The following is a 19004-nucleotide window of genomic DNA, read 5'->3' as shown; positions in this document are numbered from 1 at the left end:
CCGTGCACTTCATAGCCTTTCCCATTCTCCCTACAGCCCGTGAAACAGCCAACCTCCTTGTCCAACTCGTCTTCCGCCTTCATGGAATTCCCTCTGACATTGTTTCTGACCGGGGCCCCCAATTCACCTCTCACGTCTGGAGATCCTTCTGTCAAGCCCTTGGAGCCTTAGTAAGTCTGTCGACAGACTAACGGTCAAACGGAGCGAGCAAACCAGGATTTGGAAGCAGCACTGCGCTGCATATCCGCCAACAACCCGTCATCCTGGAGCACCCATCTCACTTGGGTGGAGTACGCTCACAACTCTCTGGTCAACACCACCACCGGAATGTCTCCCTTCGAATACTCCCTCGGTTACCAACCCCCTCTGTTTCTTGCCCATGAAGACGACATTGCTGTGCCTTCAGTTCAGGCCCATCCCCGCAGATGCCGCAAGGTCTGGAAGGATGCACGCGCGGCCCTGCTCCGCTCCGCTGACCGCAATCACCATCGAATTCCTGTGCCCACCTATCAGCCTGGTCAGAAGGTTTGGCTCTCTTCAAAAGACATTCCTCTCAAGAATGAACCCAAGAAACTCACCCCTCGTTACCTCGGACCATTCGAAATTGAGAGCATCATCAACCCCTCAGTGGTCAGACTCAAACTGCGCAGATCCATGCACGTTCATCCCACGTTCCACGTCTCCCAAATGAAATCCGTGTCTGTCAGCCCTTTGTGCCCTCCTGCTGAACCTCCTCCGCCCGCCCGGGTTATTGACAGCTACCCAGCTTACACCGTCCGGCGCATACTGGATATGCACCGCCGAGGCAGGTGTCTCCTGTACCTGGTCGATTGGGAGGGATACGGTCCTGAGGAGCACCTGGATTCTCCTATCCTTCATCTTGGACCCTTCCCTCATCTGAGATTTCCATCGAGACAATCCGGACAAGCCTGGTGGTTCATCTGGACACACCCGTTGAGGGAGAAGGTTCTATCATGGTCCCGACCCTTAATTCCTCATTTTCTCCTAATTCTCTTTGATCGGGCCACAGTTCCGACCGTTAATTCCCCATTTTCTCCTAATTTCCTTTGATGGCAGCACACCTGATTTTCATCAAGACCTGCAGTACAAGAACTCTGGCTTTGCACCCATTAGTTTCCAGATCGTTGGTTTTGCCAATGTGGAAATTAACATTTTGGCTGCTTAGGATTGTGCGTTCTAGGTTTTGCTTCAGTACCTGTGAAACTCAGTCTCTCCGTGTCAAGATAAGTTTTCTAAGTTCTACTCTAGTTCTGAGGTTTACCTGTGAAACTCATTCTCTCCATGTCAAGAAAAGTTTTGTCCACTGATTTCCTTTCTATGCTCGGTGTCAAGACAAATTTTGCCTGCCTCCTGCTTTCCTGCACTCCCTCCTGTTTGCCGTTCAGTGCTCACCCCCGCATCTGCATCCTAACCCAATCTCTGTGCCTGTGTCTTGTGTTTGGGTTCGCCTCGTTCGTTGCAACAGTCACAAGTTTGTCCACCTTATTCCGAAAGCTACGTGCATTTAAATACAGCACCTTCAGTCCTGCATTCTTATGAATTTTGCCTCTGGTCCAACTTATCTCTTTGCTCTCTCTCTGCAGTTGTACCTACTGTATGAAAAAGGGAGCCTTTTCTGGTTGGCTGACATTAACGAGTGGTGTTCCACAGGGGCCTGTCCTGGGACTGCTTCTTATGTTATACGTCAATGATTTAGATGATGACATTGATGGCTTTCTGGCCCTGTTTGCTGACAATTCAAAGATAGATATAGGCAGCTAGTGTTCAGGAATCAGACAGATTAGGAGAACGGGCAAAAAAGTGGCAGATATAATACAGTGTCGGGAAGTGTATGGTCATGAACTTTGGCATAAGAAATGAAAGGGTAGACTACTTTCTAAATGGAGAAAAAATTCAAAAATCTGAGGTGCAAAGGGACTTGGGCGTCCTTGGGCAAGATTCCCGAAAGGTTTATTTACAGCTTGAGTCAGTAGTGAGGCAAATGCAATGTTAGCATTCATTTCGAGAGGACTAGAATATAAAAGCAAGGATGTAATGTTGAGAATTTATAAAGCACTTGGAGTATTGTGAGCAGTTTTGGGCCCCTTATCTAGGAAAGGAGGTGCTGACATTGAGACGGTTCAAAGGAGGTTCACAGAAATGATCCCGAGATTGAAAGGCTTGTGGTATGAGGGGCATTTGATGGCTATGGGACTGTACTCATTGGAATTCAGAAGAGTGAGGGGAGACCTCTTTGAAACCTATTGAGAGTTGAAAGGCCTGGATAGAGTGGATGTGGAGAAGCCTAAGATCAGAGGACAGCCTCAGAAAGGAGGGGTGTTCTTTTAGAACACAGATCAGGAAGTAGTTATTTAGCCAGAGTGGTGAATCTGTGGAATTCATTGCCAAAAGCAGCTGTGGATGCCAAATCATTGGGAATATTTGAGGTGAAGTTTGATAGATTCTTGATTAGTCAGGGCATTAAAGGTTATAGGGAGAAGGCAGGAGATTGGGGCTGAGAATAAATTGGATCAGCTGTGCTGAAAAGATTGCAGACTTGATTGGCCAAATGGCTTAATTCTGCCCCTCTGTCATTTGGTCTTCTGCAAAAGCACCCTTCCAGAATCAGGTTTATTATCACTGGCATGTGACGTGAAATTTGTTAACTTAGCAGCAGCAGTTCAATGCAATGCATAATTTAGTAGAGAGAAAAAAATAATAAATAAACAAATAAATCAATTACATATATTGAATAGATACACACCATCAGATGCAGTCAAGACATTGAGTTGACAAGTCAAGAAGTGCTGTTGAAGCTTTACAAAACTATAGTTAGGCTGCATGTGGAGTATTGTATACAGTTCTGATCATCCCATTATAGGAAGGAGAGGATGCAGAGGTTTACCAGGATGCTGCCTGGATTAGAGGGCATCTGCTATAATGAGAGGTTAAACAAACTTGGATTCTTTGCTCTGGAGTGGCAGAGGCTGAGGAGAGATCTGAAACAGGTTTATAAGATTATGAAAGGCATAGCTAGAGTAGACAGTATCTTTTACCCATGGTTGAAATGTCTAATACCAGAGGGCATGCATTTGAGGTTAGAGGAGGTAATCTGAAAGGAGATGTGTAGGGGCAATTTTTTTTCACAGTGAGTGGCGATAGAGGTTGAGATATTAGGGACTTTTGAAAGACGTTTGGATAGGCACATGGATTTGAGGAAAGTGAAAGGACGTGGACTTTGTGTAGGTAGAGGGGATTAGATCAGTTGGTCATTTGATTACCAATTTATTCCGTTCACTACAACATTGTGAGCCAAAGGATCTGTTCCTGAGCTGTCCTATGTTCTATGGCTGTTTCACGTTGCCTCTCAGCCCAGACATGGATTTTGTCTCAACAGCAGACAATTATTCCAATTGTAAATGTATAGCTTTTTGTTGTAGTTGTATGTTTATGTATCTACACTGAAAATATTGAAATTAACTAATTGTAACCATTGAATTTCTAATTGATTACAAAGGTTACCGAAGATGATTAAGATTGTAATTTTTTTTTAGGGAGATTCTGTTGTCAACTTCTCCTGAATGTCAGTGTGTCCTGAACGAAGAGCTGTCATCCAGTCTGGTCTCATTCCATTTGAAATATTCAGGAAATACATAGAAACATAGAAAATAGGTGCAGGAGTAGGCCATTCAGCCCTTCGAACCTGCACCGCCATTCAGTATAATTATGGCTGATCATCCAACTCAGAACCCTGCACCTGCCTTCTGTCCATACTCCCGATCCCTTTAGCCACAAGGGCCATATCTAACTCCCTCTTAAATATAGCCAATGAACTGGCCTCAACTGTTTCCTGTGGCAGAGAATTCCACAGATTCACCACTCTCTGTGAAGAAGTTTTTCCTCATTTCGGTCCTAAAAGGCTTCCCCTTTATCCTCAAACTGTGACCCCTCGTTCTGGACTTCCCCAACATTGGTAACAATCTTCCTGCATCTAGCCTGTCCAATCCCTTTAGAATTTTATACATTTCAGTAAGATCCCCCCTCAATCTTCTAAATTCTAGCAAGTATAAGCCTAGTCAATCCAGTCTTTCTTCATATGAAAGTCCTGCCATCCCAGGAATCAATCTGGTGAACTTTCTTTGTACTCCCTCTATGGCAAGATCGTCTTTCCTCAGATTAGGGGACCAAAACTGCACACAATACTCCAGGTGTGGTCTCACCAAGGCCTTGTACAACTGCAGTAGAACCTCCCTGCTCCTGTACTCGAATCCTCTTGCTATAAATGCCAACATACCATTTGCTTTTTTAACCACCTGCTGTACCTGCATGCCCACTTTCAATGACTGGTGTACAATAACACCCAGGTCTCATTGCACCTCCCCTTTTCCTAATTGGCCAAATTGGCCACCATTCAGATAATCTGTTTTCCTGGTCTTGCCACCAAAGTGGATAACCTCACATTTACCCACATTAAATTGCATCTGCCATGAATTTGCCCACTCACCTAACCTATCCAAGTAACCCTGCATCCTCTTAGCATCCTCCTCACAGCTAACACTGCCGCCCAGCTTCGTGTCATCCGCAAACTTGGAGATGCTGCATTTAATTCCCTCGTCTAAGTCATTAATATATATTGTAAACAACTGGGATCCCAGCACTGAGCCTTGCGGTACCCCACTAGTCACTGCCTGCCATTCCGAAAAGGTCTCATTTATTCCCACTCTTTGCTTCCTGTCTGCCAACCAATTCTCTATCCACATCAATACCTTACCCCCAATACCGTGTGCTTTAAGTTTGCACACTAATCTCCTGTGTGGGACCTTGTCAAAAGCCTTTTGAAAATCCAAATATACCACATCCACTGGTTCCCCCCTATCCACTCTCCTAGTTACATCCTCAAAAAATTCTGAGATTCGTCAGGCATGATTTTCCTTTCACAAATCCATGCTGACTTTGTCCGATGATTTCACCGCTTTCCAAATATGCTGTTATCACATCTTTGACAACTGACTAGCATTTTCCCCACCACTGATGTCGGGCTAACCGGTCTATAATTCCCCGGTTTCTCTCTCCCTTTTTTAAAAAGCTGGGTTACATTAGCCATCCTCCAATCCTCAGGAACTAATCCAGAATCTAAAGAGTTTTGAAAAATTATCACTAATGCATCCACTATTTTTTGGGCTACTTCGTTAAGCACTCTGGGATACAGACCATCTGGCCCTGGGGATTTATCTGCCTTTATTCCCTTCAATTTACCTAACACCACTTCCCTACTAACATGTATTTCCCTTAGTTCCTCCATCTCACTAGACCCTCGGTCCCCTACTATTTCCAGAAGATTATTTATGTCCTCAGTGAAGACAGAACCAAAGTAGTTATTCAATTGGTCTGCCATGTCCTTGTTCCCCATGATCAATTCACCTGTGTCTGTCTGTAAGGGACCTACATTTGTCTTAACCAAACTTTTTCTTTTCACATATCTATAAAAGCTTTTACAGTCAGTTTTTATGTTCCCTGCCAGCTTTCTCTCATAATCTTTTTTCCCTTCCCTAATTAAGCCCTCTGTCCTCCTCTGCTGGACTCTGAATTTCTCCCAGTGCTCAGGTGTGCTGCTTTTTCTGGCTAATTTATATGTTTCTTCTTTGGAATTGATACTATCCCTAATTTCCCTTGTCAGCCATGGGTGCACTACCTTCCCTGGTTTATTCGTTTGCCAAACTGGGATGAACAATTGTTGTAGTTCATCCATGCGATCTTTAAATGCTTGCCATTGCATATCCACCGTCAACCCTTTAAGTATCATTTGGTAGTCTATCTGAGCTAATTCACGTCTCATACCTTCAAAGTTACCCTTCTTTAAGTTCAGAACCTTTGTTTCTGAATTAACTATGTCACTCTCCATCTTAACGAAGAATTCCACCATATTATGGCCACCAAGGGGCCTCTCACGACAAGATTGCTAACTAACCCTTCCCCATTGCTCAATACCCAGTCTAGAGTGGCCTGCTCTCTAGTTGGTTCCTCGACATGTTGGTTCAGAAAACCATCCCGTATACATTCCAAGAAATCCTCTTCCTCAGCACCCTTACCAATTTGGTTGGCATCTGATGACGTTTGGCCATGGTGATGCTACATTAAGTAAAGCAAGCATTTCTTTGCATGTTGGTGTTGTGCTCAAAAATCAAAAATTCAAAATCTAAGTGAAATGAGAAAATGCTGTAAAGTTTGAGTTTCACAAAAGGTCTCAGACCTGAAATTGAATGGTTGTTCCTCCTACAGATCTGCCTGACCCTGTGGGTGTTTCCAGTGTTCGGTGCAGTATGAGTGTCCTCATGACCATTCACCTGCTGCCACACCCTTAGACGGACTTTGTTCAACTGTGATTGTAGTTTTGTTGGGTGAGGCAGGAGTCATACTCAACCATCACGACAGTGAACATGAAGCCATTTCTACAAATAACTGTAAATATACCAGAGTAATTTATTGATAAAAACCCATGTAAATCCAATATAAAAAGAAATCCATAAGTACATGAGCAAGGAAGAGAAACAGAACTGTCCATCGTACATGATCACTTTAGATTTAATCTGAATTGACACTCTGCTCCAACTAACGCCACTATGTATTTAATGTGTATCACAGGCTGAGTCACACTTCAGATCTGGAAATTCACTGACTCAAATCACTGAGGGATCCCCACCCACTGGAAAGGCACAGTGTAAAGCGTAGATTTGATAAATGTAGCTGATATGAATAAAGTGCAATCTACCTGAAGCAAGGGATTATTTAATAGTTAGCAGAGCTCAAGACAAGCTAAAAGACAATTAATAGATTTTATTGCCAGAGATTGAAGGTATGGAGAAGTAATCTGTTACAATTCTCACCACCGACAGAAGGCATGATGTGCGTTTCTCAGCTGGGTAAGAACTGAAGGTTCCCTGAAGCTTCTGCCTGATCAAGAGCAGAACAAGGTTTAATCACCACCACCACCAGCAGTGCACTCTTTGGGGTTGGGAACAACAAGAGTTCCTTCAGTCTCCTGAGCCCCTCACAGAGAAAGGGAAAAGACCTCCCAGCCCAGAGTCTATGTGAACCACCAAGGTCCAATCCTACACTAATTTCACTTTCATTAACCTCCCACTTTCCCATCAGCATTCCCAGATAAGGACACAGACCAACAGATAACCTCATCATGTTCACTGCTCTTCATGTGGCTGTGCTCTGCATAAATTGATGCTGTGATTTCTATATTATAAAAAGCACCATTTTAAATAATTCACTCAGTTGGACTATAAATTGCTTCAGAATGTCAGAAAAGTAGAGGGTTATGGGCTGTGTAGGGTGGAAGGGTTAGGCTGATCATGGAATAGGTTTCTATACATCGGCACAACATCATGGCTGAGGGGCCTGTACTGTGCTGTAGTACTGTTCTATGTTCTACCTATCTTAAAAAGACTTTAAAGAGGTTATGGCTAAACATTGGGAAATGTGACCAGTTGGGCCTGAAGGGCCTGTTTCTATGCTGTCTGAATCTGACTCCATTTTACCCTCATCCACATTTACAGCCAATTAACTCATTAGCATGTCTTTAGGATGTGTGAGGAAACTGAAGCATCTGGGGGAAGCCCATGTGGTCACATGGAAAACATGCAAACTCTACACAAACAGCACAGGAGATCGGGATCGAATCCAGGTCCCTGCTGGCGTGAGGCAGTGGCTCTACTCATTGTGCCCACTGGACCCACAATTTCCCCTGATTTTCTCTGCTTCCCTCACTTTCTCCAGTAACTAGTTGTCCAATCCCTTGACACTCTGGTGTAAAATTAGGAAACCTCCCTATGATGTTGACCTTCTGCTCAGCATAAGTAAAAGACTCTCTCTTGGTTAGAGCTCTTAAAACTGAACTCGAGATTCTGCAGATGCTGGAAATCCAGAACAACACATACAGAATACTGGAGGAACCCAGCAGGTCAGGCAGCATCTATGGAAAGCAATAAACAGTTGATGTTTCAGGCCAAGCCCCTTCATTGGAACTGGATTGGAAGGGGGAAAAATCTCTTGAATCTGTGATCCATAGATGTTTTTGGTCTGGGGTCTGGGGAACATAATATGAAGATAGTGAACAAAGATCTTGTATAGGGAGCTCAATGGTCAGCATAGACTCAAATGGCTGAAGGGCTTGCCTCCACTCTGTGTGACTCACTGACTCTTGGAATTACAGTGCATAAGGCTCTGGAGTGCCCGAGGTTTGGGGGCTTAGGCTAGAATGTCAGACACAAGGAGGGAGTGGGTTTTGGTGATCTGTTCCTTGAGTGGATGCTCCTGGCTTTAGGTGGACCGTAACCCTAAAGCCGTCCTCATACGTTCGTAGACAACGTAGCTGATACTGACAGCAGGAATCACCTTCATGAAGTTGGGGGCCAGTCCTCTGTAGAGCCCAAGGGGTCCTTCTTTAGCCACAATCTTCCGGAAGAGCTCCATCATGCTGAGCTGTTTCGCTCCCTCCAACGAAGCTGCAAAGATAAGTGTTCCTCTGTTCACCAGGGCTCCAACAGGGAATAACCTTCATTCTTTACCCTGGAAGGGGCTGGGCTGCTAACAAATCCAGCAATGGGGAGCCAATCACTGGGGTGGGAATGGGGTCACAATCTCATCTGGAACTACTTGGTTTTTATAGCAACTTGAAAACAAAAACTGCTGGAAATACTTGGGTCAGGTAACGAGAGCAGCAGGGCAGCCAGCCACTTGGCCCCTTGTTTCTGTCCCACATTTAGCAGGATCCCGATGAAACTCGGCGAATATTGAAAGGCCTAGAATTGAGGCATTTCCCAACCTGCGGTCCACAGACCCCTTGTTTAATAGTATTGGCCATGGTATAAAAAAGGTTGTGAATCTTTGGCTTAGACAGAGTGGATGGGGCGAGGATGCTTCCTTTAGTGGGGAAGTCTAGGGCCAGAGGGCACAGACTGAGAATAGAGGGACATCCATTTAGAATCGAGATGAGAATAAATTTCTTTAGCCAGAGAGTGATGTATCTGTGGAATTCGATGCCACAGATGGCTATGGAGGCCAAGTCATTGGACATATTTAAAGTAGAGGTTGATAGGTTCTTGATTAGTAAGGGTGCCAAATATTACAGGAAGAAGGCAGGATAATGGGGTTGAGAAGGAATATAAATCAGCCATGATTGAATAATGAAGTATACTCGATGGGCTGATAGCCTAATTCTGATCCTATGTCTTATGATCACATTCAATGTGGCCATGACTGATCTGTCCCAGGCCTTGTCTTCCCTTCTGTGTCAGCTCTCCATCATCCACAGTCCACTGATGTGTCAAACATTTCTCTCCCTCCTCCATAACCACCAACCAGAGAAAATATTACAGCGGTGCTTTGGGAGGATAGATTAGAGGACTCGTCTACGGAAGCAATTTGGGTGGAATTGAGGAATGGGAAAGGTGTAGTAACGCTTATAGGGGTGTATCATAGACCACCCAATGGGGAGTGACAATTGGAGGAGCAAATTTGTAAGGAGATAGCAGATATTTGTAGTAAGCACAAGGATGTGATTGTAGGAGACGTTAATTTTCCACACATAGACTGGGAAACTCATTCTGTAAAAGGGCTGGATGGTTTGGAGTTTGTAAAATGTGTGCAAGATAGTTTTTTGCAGCAATACATAGAGGTAGCAACTAGAGAAGGGGCAGTGTTGGATCTCCTTCTAGGGAATGAGATAGGTCAGGTGACGGAGGTATGTGTTGGGGAACACTTCAGGTCCAGTGATCACAATGTCATTAGTTTCAATATAATTATGGAGAAGGATAGGACTGGACTCAGGGTTGAGATTTTTAATTGGAGAAAGGCTAAATTTGAGGAGATGCGAAAGGATTTAGAAGGAGTGGATTGGGACAATTTGTTTTATGGGAAGGATGTAATAGAGAAATGGAGGTCATTTAAAGGTGAAATTTTGAGGGTACAGAATCTTTATGTTTCTGTTAGGTTGAAAGGAAAGGTCTCCCTCCTGGCACTTATCCTTGTAAGCAGAACAAGTGCTACACATGCCCTTACACTTCCTCCCTTACCACCCCTCAGGGCCCCTGACAGTCCTTCCAGGTGAGGCGACACTTCACCTGTGAGTCGGCTGGGGTGATATACTGTGTCTGGTGCTCCCGATGTGGCCTTCTATATATTGGCGAGACCCGACGCAGGCTGGGAGATCGTTTTGCTGAACACCTACACTCTGTCCGCCAGAGAAAGCAGGATTTCCCAGTGGCCACACATTTTAATTCCATATCCCATTCCCATTCTGACATGTCTATCCACGGCCCCCTCTACTGTAAAGATGAAGCCACACTCAGGTTGGAGGAACAAAACCTTATATTCCGTCTGGGTAGCCTCCAACCTGATGGCATGAACATTGACGTCTCTAACTTCCGCTAATTCCCCACCTCCCCCTCGTAACCCATCCGTTATTTATATACACACATTCTTTCTCTCACTCTCCTTTTTCACCCTCTGTCCCTCTGACTATACCCTTTGCCCATCCTCTGGGCTTCTTCCCTCCCCTCCCCCTTTTCCTTCTCCCTGGGCCTCCTGTTCCATGATCCTCTCATACCCCTTTTGCCAATCACCTGTCCAGCTCTTGGCTCCATCCCTCCCCCTCCTGTCTTCTCCTATCATTTTGGATCTCCCCCTCCCCCTCCCACTTCCAAATCTCTTACTAGCTCTTTCTTCAGTTAGTCCTGACGAAGGGTCTCGGCCTGAAACATCCACTGTACCTCTTCCTAGAGATGCTGCCTGGCCTGCTGCGTTCATCAGCAACTTTGATGTGTGAAGTTTGAGAGAGCCATGGTTTTCAAGGGATATTGGAAACTTGGTTCGGAAAAAGAGAGATATCTACAATAAATATAGGCAGCTTGGTGTAAATGAGGTGCTCGAGAAATATAAAGAATGTAAAAAGAATCTTAAGAAAGAAATTAGAAAAGCTAAAAGAAGATATGAAGTTGCTTTGGCAAGTCAGGTGAAAATAAATCCAAAGGGTTCTACAGTTATATTAATAGCAAAAGAATAGTGAGGGATAAAATTGGTCCCTTAGAGAATCAGAGTGGACGGCTATGTGCGGAGCCAAAAGAGATGGGGGAGATTTTGAACAATTTCTTTTCTTCGGTATTCACTAAGGAGGAGGATATTGAATTGTGTAAGGTAAGGGAAACAAGTAGGGTAGTTATGGAAACTATGACGATTAAAGGAAAGGAAGTACTGGTGCTTTCAAGGAATATAAAAGTGGATAAGTCTCTGGGTCCTGACAGGATATTCCCTAGGATCTTGAGGGAAGTTAGTGTGGAAATAGCAAGGGCCCTGACAGAAATATTTCAAATGTCATTAGAAACGGGGATGGTGCCAGAGGACTGGCATATTGCTCATGTTGTTCCATTGTTTAAAAAGGGTTCTAACAGTGAACCTAGCAATTATCCGCCTGTGAGTTTGACATCAGTGGTGGGTAAATTGATGGAAAGTATTCTTAGAGGTGGTATATATAATTATCTGGATAAACAGGGTCTGATTAGGAACAGTCAACATGGATTTGTGCGTGGAAGGTCATGTTTAACAAATCTTATTGAATTTTTTGAAGAGGTTACTAGGAAAGTTGACGAGGGTAAAGCGGTGGATGTTGTCTATATGGACTTCAGTCAGGCCTTTGACAAGGTTCCACATGGAAGGTTAGTTAGGAAGGTTCAATCGTTAGGTATTAATATTGAAGTAGTAAAATGGATTCAGCAGTGGCTGGATGGGAGACGCCAGAGAGTAGTGGTGGATAACTGTTTGTCAGATTGGAGGCCGGTGACTCATGGTGTGCCTCAGGTATCTGTACTGGGTCAAATATTGTTTGTCATATATACTAATGATCTGGATGATGAGGTGGTAAATTGGATTGGTAAGTATGCAGATGATACTAAGATAGGTGGAGTTGTGGATAATGAAGTAGGTTTTCAAAGCTTGCAGAGAGATTTAGGCCAGTTAGAAGAGAGGGCTGAAAGATGACAGATAGAGTTTAATGCTGGTAAATGTGAGGTGCTACATTTTGGTAGGATTAATCAAAATAGGACATACATGGTAAATGGTAGGGCATTGAAGAATGCAGTAGAACAGAGGGATCTAGGAATAATGGTGCATAGTTCCCTGAAGGTGGAATCTCATGTGGTTAGGGTGGTGAAGAAAGCTTTTGGTATGCTGGCCTTTATAAATCAGAGCATTGAGTATAGGAGTTGGGATGTAATGTTGAAATTGTATAAGGCATTGGTAAGGCCAAATTTGGAGTATTGTGTACAGTTCTGGTCACCGAATTATAGGAAAGATATCAATAAAATTGAGAGAGTACAGAAAAAATTGACTAGAATGTTACCTGGGTTTCATCTCCTAAATTACAGAGAAAGGTTGAACAAGTTGGGCCTTTATTCTTTGGAGCGTAGAAGGTTGAGGGGGGACTTGATAGAGGTATTTAAAATTATGAGGGGGATAGATAGAGTTGACGTGGATAGGCTTTTTCCATTGAGAAAGGGGGAGATTCACACAAGAGGACATGAGTTGAGAGTTAAAGGGCAAAAGTTTAGGGGTAACATGAAGGGGAACGTCTTTACTCAGAGAGTGGTAGCTGTGTGGAACGAGCTTCCAGCAGAAGTGGATGAGGCAGGTTCGATGTTGTCGTTTAAAGTTAAATTGGATAGGTATATGGACAGGAAAGGAATGGAGGGTTAGGGGTTGAGTGCAGGTCAGTGGGACTAGGTGAGAGTAACAGTTCAGCATGGACTAGAAGGGTCTAGATGGCCTGTTTCAGTGCTGTAATTGTTATATGGTTATAACCCCCAGTGCTCTAGTCTCCACACCCTCTGGGGTGCAGAATTCCAGAGACTCCCCTCCCTTTGTGAGATGTCCCTACACATCTGTTTTAAATGTCCACCTCCTAATCCTGAACTGTGTTTCCTTGTTCCAGACTCTCCCACTCGAGGAACATCTCCACATTTCCCCGATCAAGTCCCCTCAAGGTCTGAGAGGTTTCATTAAGGTAATCCCTTGTTCTGCCTCGTCTCTCTTGACAGGACCACCTTCTCGCCCCAGTAACTAGACCAGAGTGTCTATTCTGGACTGCAGTACTTCCTTTCTGAGGTAAATACACCAGATTTGCACACAGTACTCTGGTCTGATCTTATCAGTAACCTGTAGAAATGCAGAGGTTTTCCTGACCCTGATTTAACCTCTTGCAGTAAAGGACCACCAACCACTTGGTGAACTTTGCGATTATTCAGAGCCTCTGGTTCATTGACAGATGGATAATGTGTCCATTAATAACCACTCCTCAGCTCAGCCGAAGAACTCAAGGCTCAGAGACAGGAGGATGAAGGTGACATTCACTTCCGGAGGGCGAGGGAGACCCTCCCTTTGACAGTCATTTATTGAGTTGGTTTTGTTCACACTTGAGGAACAAGGGGGTGCTATATCAAACCCAGGGAGAGGTCACACTAGGTTAAGAGGCAAGAAGTAGGAGGGGGATTCAGAGAGGGTCCCACGTAGGGTGAGGGGAAAGAGGGAGGTGACGAGGGGGGATGGGTCACACCCAGACTGAGGGATGGTGGGGATGGTTTGTGGCAGGGATGAGGGGAAGAGGACACCTCATGGGGATCACACAGATGTGGGGTGAGGGGGAGAGGTGTTTTGAGGGGTCCACATCCAGGGCGAGGTGCAAAGGGTAAACACCTGGGTTGATTGGGAAGTGTGGCCACACCTGAACATGCTGGAAACTCCTTCTCGGGCTTGGCCATTACTGTCGGCTGTACTAGGAAATGTCTGGCTTTTCCTCACCTTGTGCCTGCATCCGTGTCCTGACCAGGGCTAGAGGGTAGCTGGCCAGTTGACCACAGGTACTAGAAGTAGTTCCGCAAGCTAACAGCACCAAGACCCCGGGGTCCGCAGAATCCTTGGCGTACCTACTCAGCCACATCTTCTTCAACGTCTGAATGGAGAAGATGTCCAGTGAGTTACACAGCAGGAGCTCTCCACACACAGAACATCAGCGCATCCACATTACAATGTCACCCTACACACACATCGAACGACTTCACGTCACCCCACACACAGAGAGAACAACATCTCATCGCCACACACACACAGACAGAAGAACATCTCATTGCCACACACACACAAACATCTCATCGTCACACACACACACAGACTGAACAACATCTCGTCACCACACACACACACGCACAGACAGAACAACATCTCATCGCCATACACACACACAGACAGAACATCTCATTGCTACACACACACAAACAACATCTCATCGTCACACACACACCCGCAGACTGAACAACATCTCGTCACCACACACACGCACAGACAGAACAACATCTCATCGCCATACACACACACACAGACAGAACAACATCTCATTGCCACACACACACAAACAACATCTCATCATCACACACACACAGACTGAACAACATCTCGTCACCACACACACACGCACAGACAGAACATCTCATCGCCACACACACAGACAGAACAACATCTCATTGCCACACACACACAAACAACATCTCATCGTCACACACACACACACAGACTGAACACATCTCGTCACCACACACACACACAGACTGAACAACATCCCGTCGCCACACACACACACACAAACAACATCTCGTCGCCACACACACAAACAACATCTCATCGCCACACACACACACACAGACAGAACAACATCTCATTGCCACACACACACAAACAACATCTCATCATCACACACACACAGACTGAACAACATCTCGTCACCACACACACACGCACAGACAGAACATCTCATCGCCACACACACAGACAGAACAACATCTCATTGCCACACACACACAAACAACATCTCATCGTCACACACACACACACAGACTGAACACATCTCGTCACCACACACACACACAGACTGAACAACATCCCGTCGCCACACACACACACACAAACAACATCTCGTCGCCACACACACAAACAACATCTCATCGCCACACACATACAAAGACAGAACATCTCGTCGCCACACACACATAAAGACAGAACATCTCATCGCCATACACACACAAAGACAGAACAACATCTCATCGCCACACACAGACAGAACATCTCATCACCACACACACACACACACACACACACACACAGAGACAGAACAACATCTCGTCGCCACACACACTCACAGACAGAAGAACATTTCATTGCCACACACAGACACCGTCCCGATATGCCATGGCAGTTAGTCTTTCCACTTGGTGGTGAGGGAGGTTCCCAATGGAAGTCCCTTTACGAGGGAGTTCTTCCCATGCACCTTGGGGATCTGAGGTGGAAGCTGCTGGATAGAGCGGTGCCTTGTAATAAATTCTTTAGTTTGTACACGGATCTCCCAGCGGGCTGGAGGAGACCATGTACCACAAGTACATGGAGTGTGTGAGGCTACAGCCCCTTTTTGCGTATTTGCGTGGGCTGCTTCTCACCTTCTGGTTGCATTTTAGCCCCACCCTATTTATATACGGTCATCCAGTAAGGAGGGGGGCATGGAGGGATGAGGATGTCCTTGTCAACTTGCTCCTGGGGCTGGCGAAAACAGCCATCCGTGGGTCTTGGAAATGGGTGGCGGGAGGATCGGCCCAGGCAGACTGCCTAGCAGTGTTTAAGGGTATGTTCATGCTTGGGTAAATATTGAAAAGGAAGACGTGCAGTCCACGGCGACCTTAGAGGCATCCTGCGACAGTTGGACTCCACGGGGTGTAATTGCCATCATTGAAAGAGATGGAAACATTTTGGTTTAATGTGTATCGTCTATTTGCAGTGGAGTAATTGTATTAGTCACTGTTTTGTATATACAGTATAGCACCAAATTTGTAATAAAGGAAATTTTGTAAAAAAAAGAGAACATCTCATTGCCACACACACAGACAGAACAACATCTCATTGCCCCACATACACAGAACATCTCATCGCCCCACACAGACACAGAACAACATCTCAATAGACAATAGGTGCAGGAGTAGGCCATTTGGCCCTTCAAGCCAGCACCACCATTCACTGTGATCATGGCTGATCATCCACAATCAGTACCCCGTTCCTGCCTTCTCCCCATATCCCTTGACTCTACTATCATTAACTCTAGCTAACTCTTTCTTGAAAGCATCCAGAGAATTGGCCTCCACCGCCTTCTGAGGCAGAGCATTCCACAGATCCATAAATCTCTGGATGAAAAAATTCTTCCTCAACTCCGTTCTAAATGGCCTGCCCCTTATTCTCAAATTGTGGCCTCTGGTTCTGGACCCCCACAACATTGAGAACATGTTTCCTGCCTCTAGCGTATCCAATCCCTTCATAATCTTATATGTTTCAATCAGATCCCCACTCATCCTTCTAAATTCCAGTGTATACAAGCCCAGTCGCTCCAATCTTTCAACATATGGCAGTCCCGCCATCCCGGGAATTAACCTCGTGAACCTCCGCTGCACTCCCTCAATAGCAAGAATGTATTTCCTCAAACTCGGAGACCAAAACTGTACACAATACTCCAGGTGTGGTCTTACCAGGGCCCTGTACAACTGCAGAAGGACCTCTTTGCTCCTATACTCAACTCCCCTTGTTATGAAGGCCAACATGCCATTAGCTTTCTTCACTGCCTGCTGTACCTGCATGCTTACTTTCAGTGACTGGTGAATAAGGACACCAAGATCTCGTTGTACTTCCCCTTTTCCTAACTTGACACCATTCAAATAGTAATCTGCCTTTCTGTTCTTGCCACCAAAGTGGATAACCTCACATTTATCCACAATAAACTGCATCTGCCATGCATGTGCCCACTCATCTGTCCAAGTCATCCTGCATTATCTCAACATCCTCCACACATTTCACACTGCCACCCAGCTTTGTGTCATCTGCAAATTTGCTAATGTTACTTTTAATCCCTTCATCTAAATCATTAATATATATTGTAAATAGCTGCGGTCCCAGCACTGAGCCTTGCGGTACCCCACTAGTCACTGCCTGCCATTCTGAAACGGACCCGTTAATGCCTACTCTTTGTTTCCCGTCTGCCAACCAATTTACGATCCATGTCAGTATCTTACCCCCAGTACCATGTGCTCTAATTTTGCCCACTAATCTCCTATGTGGGACCTTATCAAAGGCTTTCTGAAAGTCCAGGTACACTACATCCACTGGCTCTCCCTTGTCCATTTTCATAGTTACATCCTCAAATAATTCCAGAAGATTAGCCAAGCATGATTTCCCCTTCGTAAATCCATGCTGACTCGGACCGATCCTGTTACTGTTATCCAAATGTGCCGCTATTTCATCCTTTATAATAGACTCCAGCATCTTCCCCACCACTGATGTCAGGCTAACTGGTCTATAATTCCCTGTTTTTTCTCTCCCTCCTTTCTTAAAAAGTGGGATAACATTAGCTACACTCCAGTCCTCAGGAACTGATCCCGAATCTACAGAACATTGGAAAATAATTACCAATGCATCCACGATTTCTAGAGCCTTAAGTACCCTGGGGTGCAGACCATCAGGCCCTGGGGATTTATCAGCCTTCAGTCCCATCAGTCTATCCAACACCATTTTCTGCCTAATGTGAATCTCCTACAGTTCCTCCGTTACCCTAGGTCCTCTGGCCGCTATTACATCTGGGAGATTGTTTGTGTCTTCCCTGGTGAAGACAGATCCAAATTACCTGTTCAACTGGTCTGCCATTTCCTTGTTCCCCATAATAAATTCACCTGCTTCTGTGCTCAAGGGCCCAACTTTGGTCTTAACTAATTTTTTTCCTCTTCACATACCTAAAGAAGCTTTTACTATCCTCCTTTATATTCTTGGCTAGCATGCCTTCGTATCTCATCTTTTCTCCCCGTATTGCCTTTTTAGTTATCCTCTGTTGCTCTTTAAAAGTTTCCCAATCCTCTGGCATCCTGCTCACCTTTGCTATGTTATACTTCTTCTCTTGAATTTTCCTACTATCCTTGACTTCCTTTGTCAGCCACGGTTGCCCCTTACTCCCCTTAGAATCTTTCTTCCTCTTTGGAATGAACTGATCTAGCACCTTCCGCATTATTCCCAGAAATACCTGCTATTGTTGTTCCACTGTCATCCCTGCTAGGGTATCTTTCCAGTCATCTCATTGCCACACACTCACACAGAACATCTCATCGCCCCCCCCCCCCCCACACACACACACACACAGAACAACATCTCATTGTCACACACACACAGACAGAAGAACATCTCATCGCCACCCACACAGACAGAACAACATCTCATCGTCACACACACACAAATGGAACATCTCATCGCCACACACACACACACACACACACACACACACACAGAACAACATTTCATCGACACACACACCTCATCGCCACACACACACACACAGACAGAACAACATCTCATTGCACACACACACACAGAACAACATCTCATCATCACATAGACAGAACAACATCTCATTGCCACACACAGACAGAACATCTCATCGTCACAGACAGAACGTCTCATCGCCACACACACACAGACAGAACAACATCTCATCGTCACACACACACACAGACAGAACAACATCTCATCCACACACACAGAGACAGAACAACATCTCATCGTCACACACACACAGACAGAACAACATCTCATCCACACACACACAGACAGAACATCTCATCGCCACACACACAAACAGAACATCTCATTGTCACACACACACACACACACCGAACAACATCACATCACCACACACAGAACAACATCTCATCGCCACACACAAACACACAGACAGGTGCAGCTCAAGTGTTGGAACGACTCAGGCTGTGCTGCTTGTCAGGCCCAGTCCCCGCAACCTTATCCAAGAGCCAAGTCCACACAACTTGAGCCGTCTCTCCTCGACACCCACAATCCCATTCAGGCATGCATGTAGGAGG

At 45.2% G+C, this 19004-nt stretch overlaps 1 protein-coding gene across 1 annotated transcript in view; it reads right to left on the bottom strand.

The window, feature by feature from the left end:
- Positions 1-6460: 6460 nt before the first annotated feature.
- LOC140205710 (mitochondrial adenyl nucleotide antiporter SLC25A24-like) overlaps positions 6461-19004 on the bottom strand; it is a 65615-nt gene continuing 53071 nt past the window's right edge. The window contains exons 8-9 of the mRNA XM_072273242.1: positions 13858-14008; positions 6461-8513 (exon numbers count right to left, since the gene is read on the bottom strand). Coding sequence (XP_072129343.1) covers positions 8329-8513; positions 13858-14008 — 336 coding nt within the window. The 3' untranslated portion in view covers positions 6461-8328. The remainder of the gene's footprint in view (positions 8514-13857; positions 14009-19004) is intronic.

The sequence above is a fragment of the Mobula birostris genome, chromosome 12 (assembly GCF_030028105.1).
Source record: "Mobula birostris isolate sMobBir1 chromosome 12, sMobBir1.hap1, whole genome shotgun sequence".
Taxonomy (NCBI): domain Eukaryota; kingdom Metazoa; phylum Chordata; class Chondrichthyes; order Myliobatiformes; family Myliobatidae; genus Mobula; species Mobula birostris.
The sequence above is the reverse complement of the archived record's forward strand: the minus strand, read 5'-3'. Positions and strand labels throughout refer to the sequence as shown.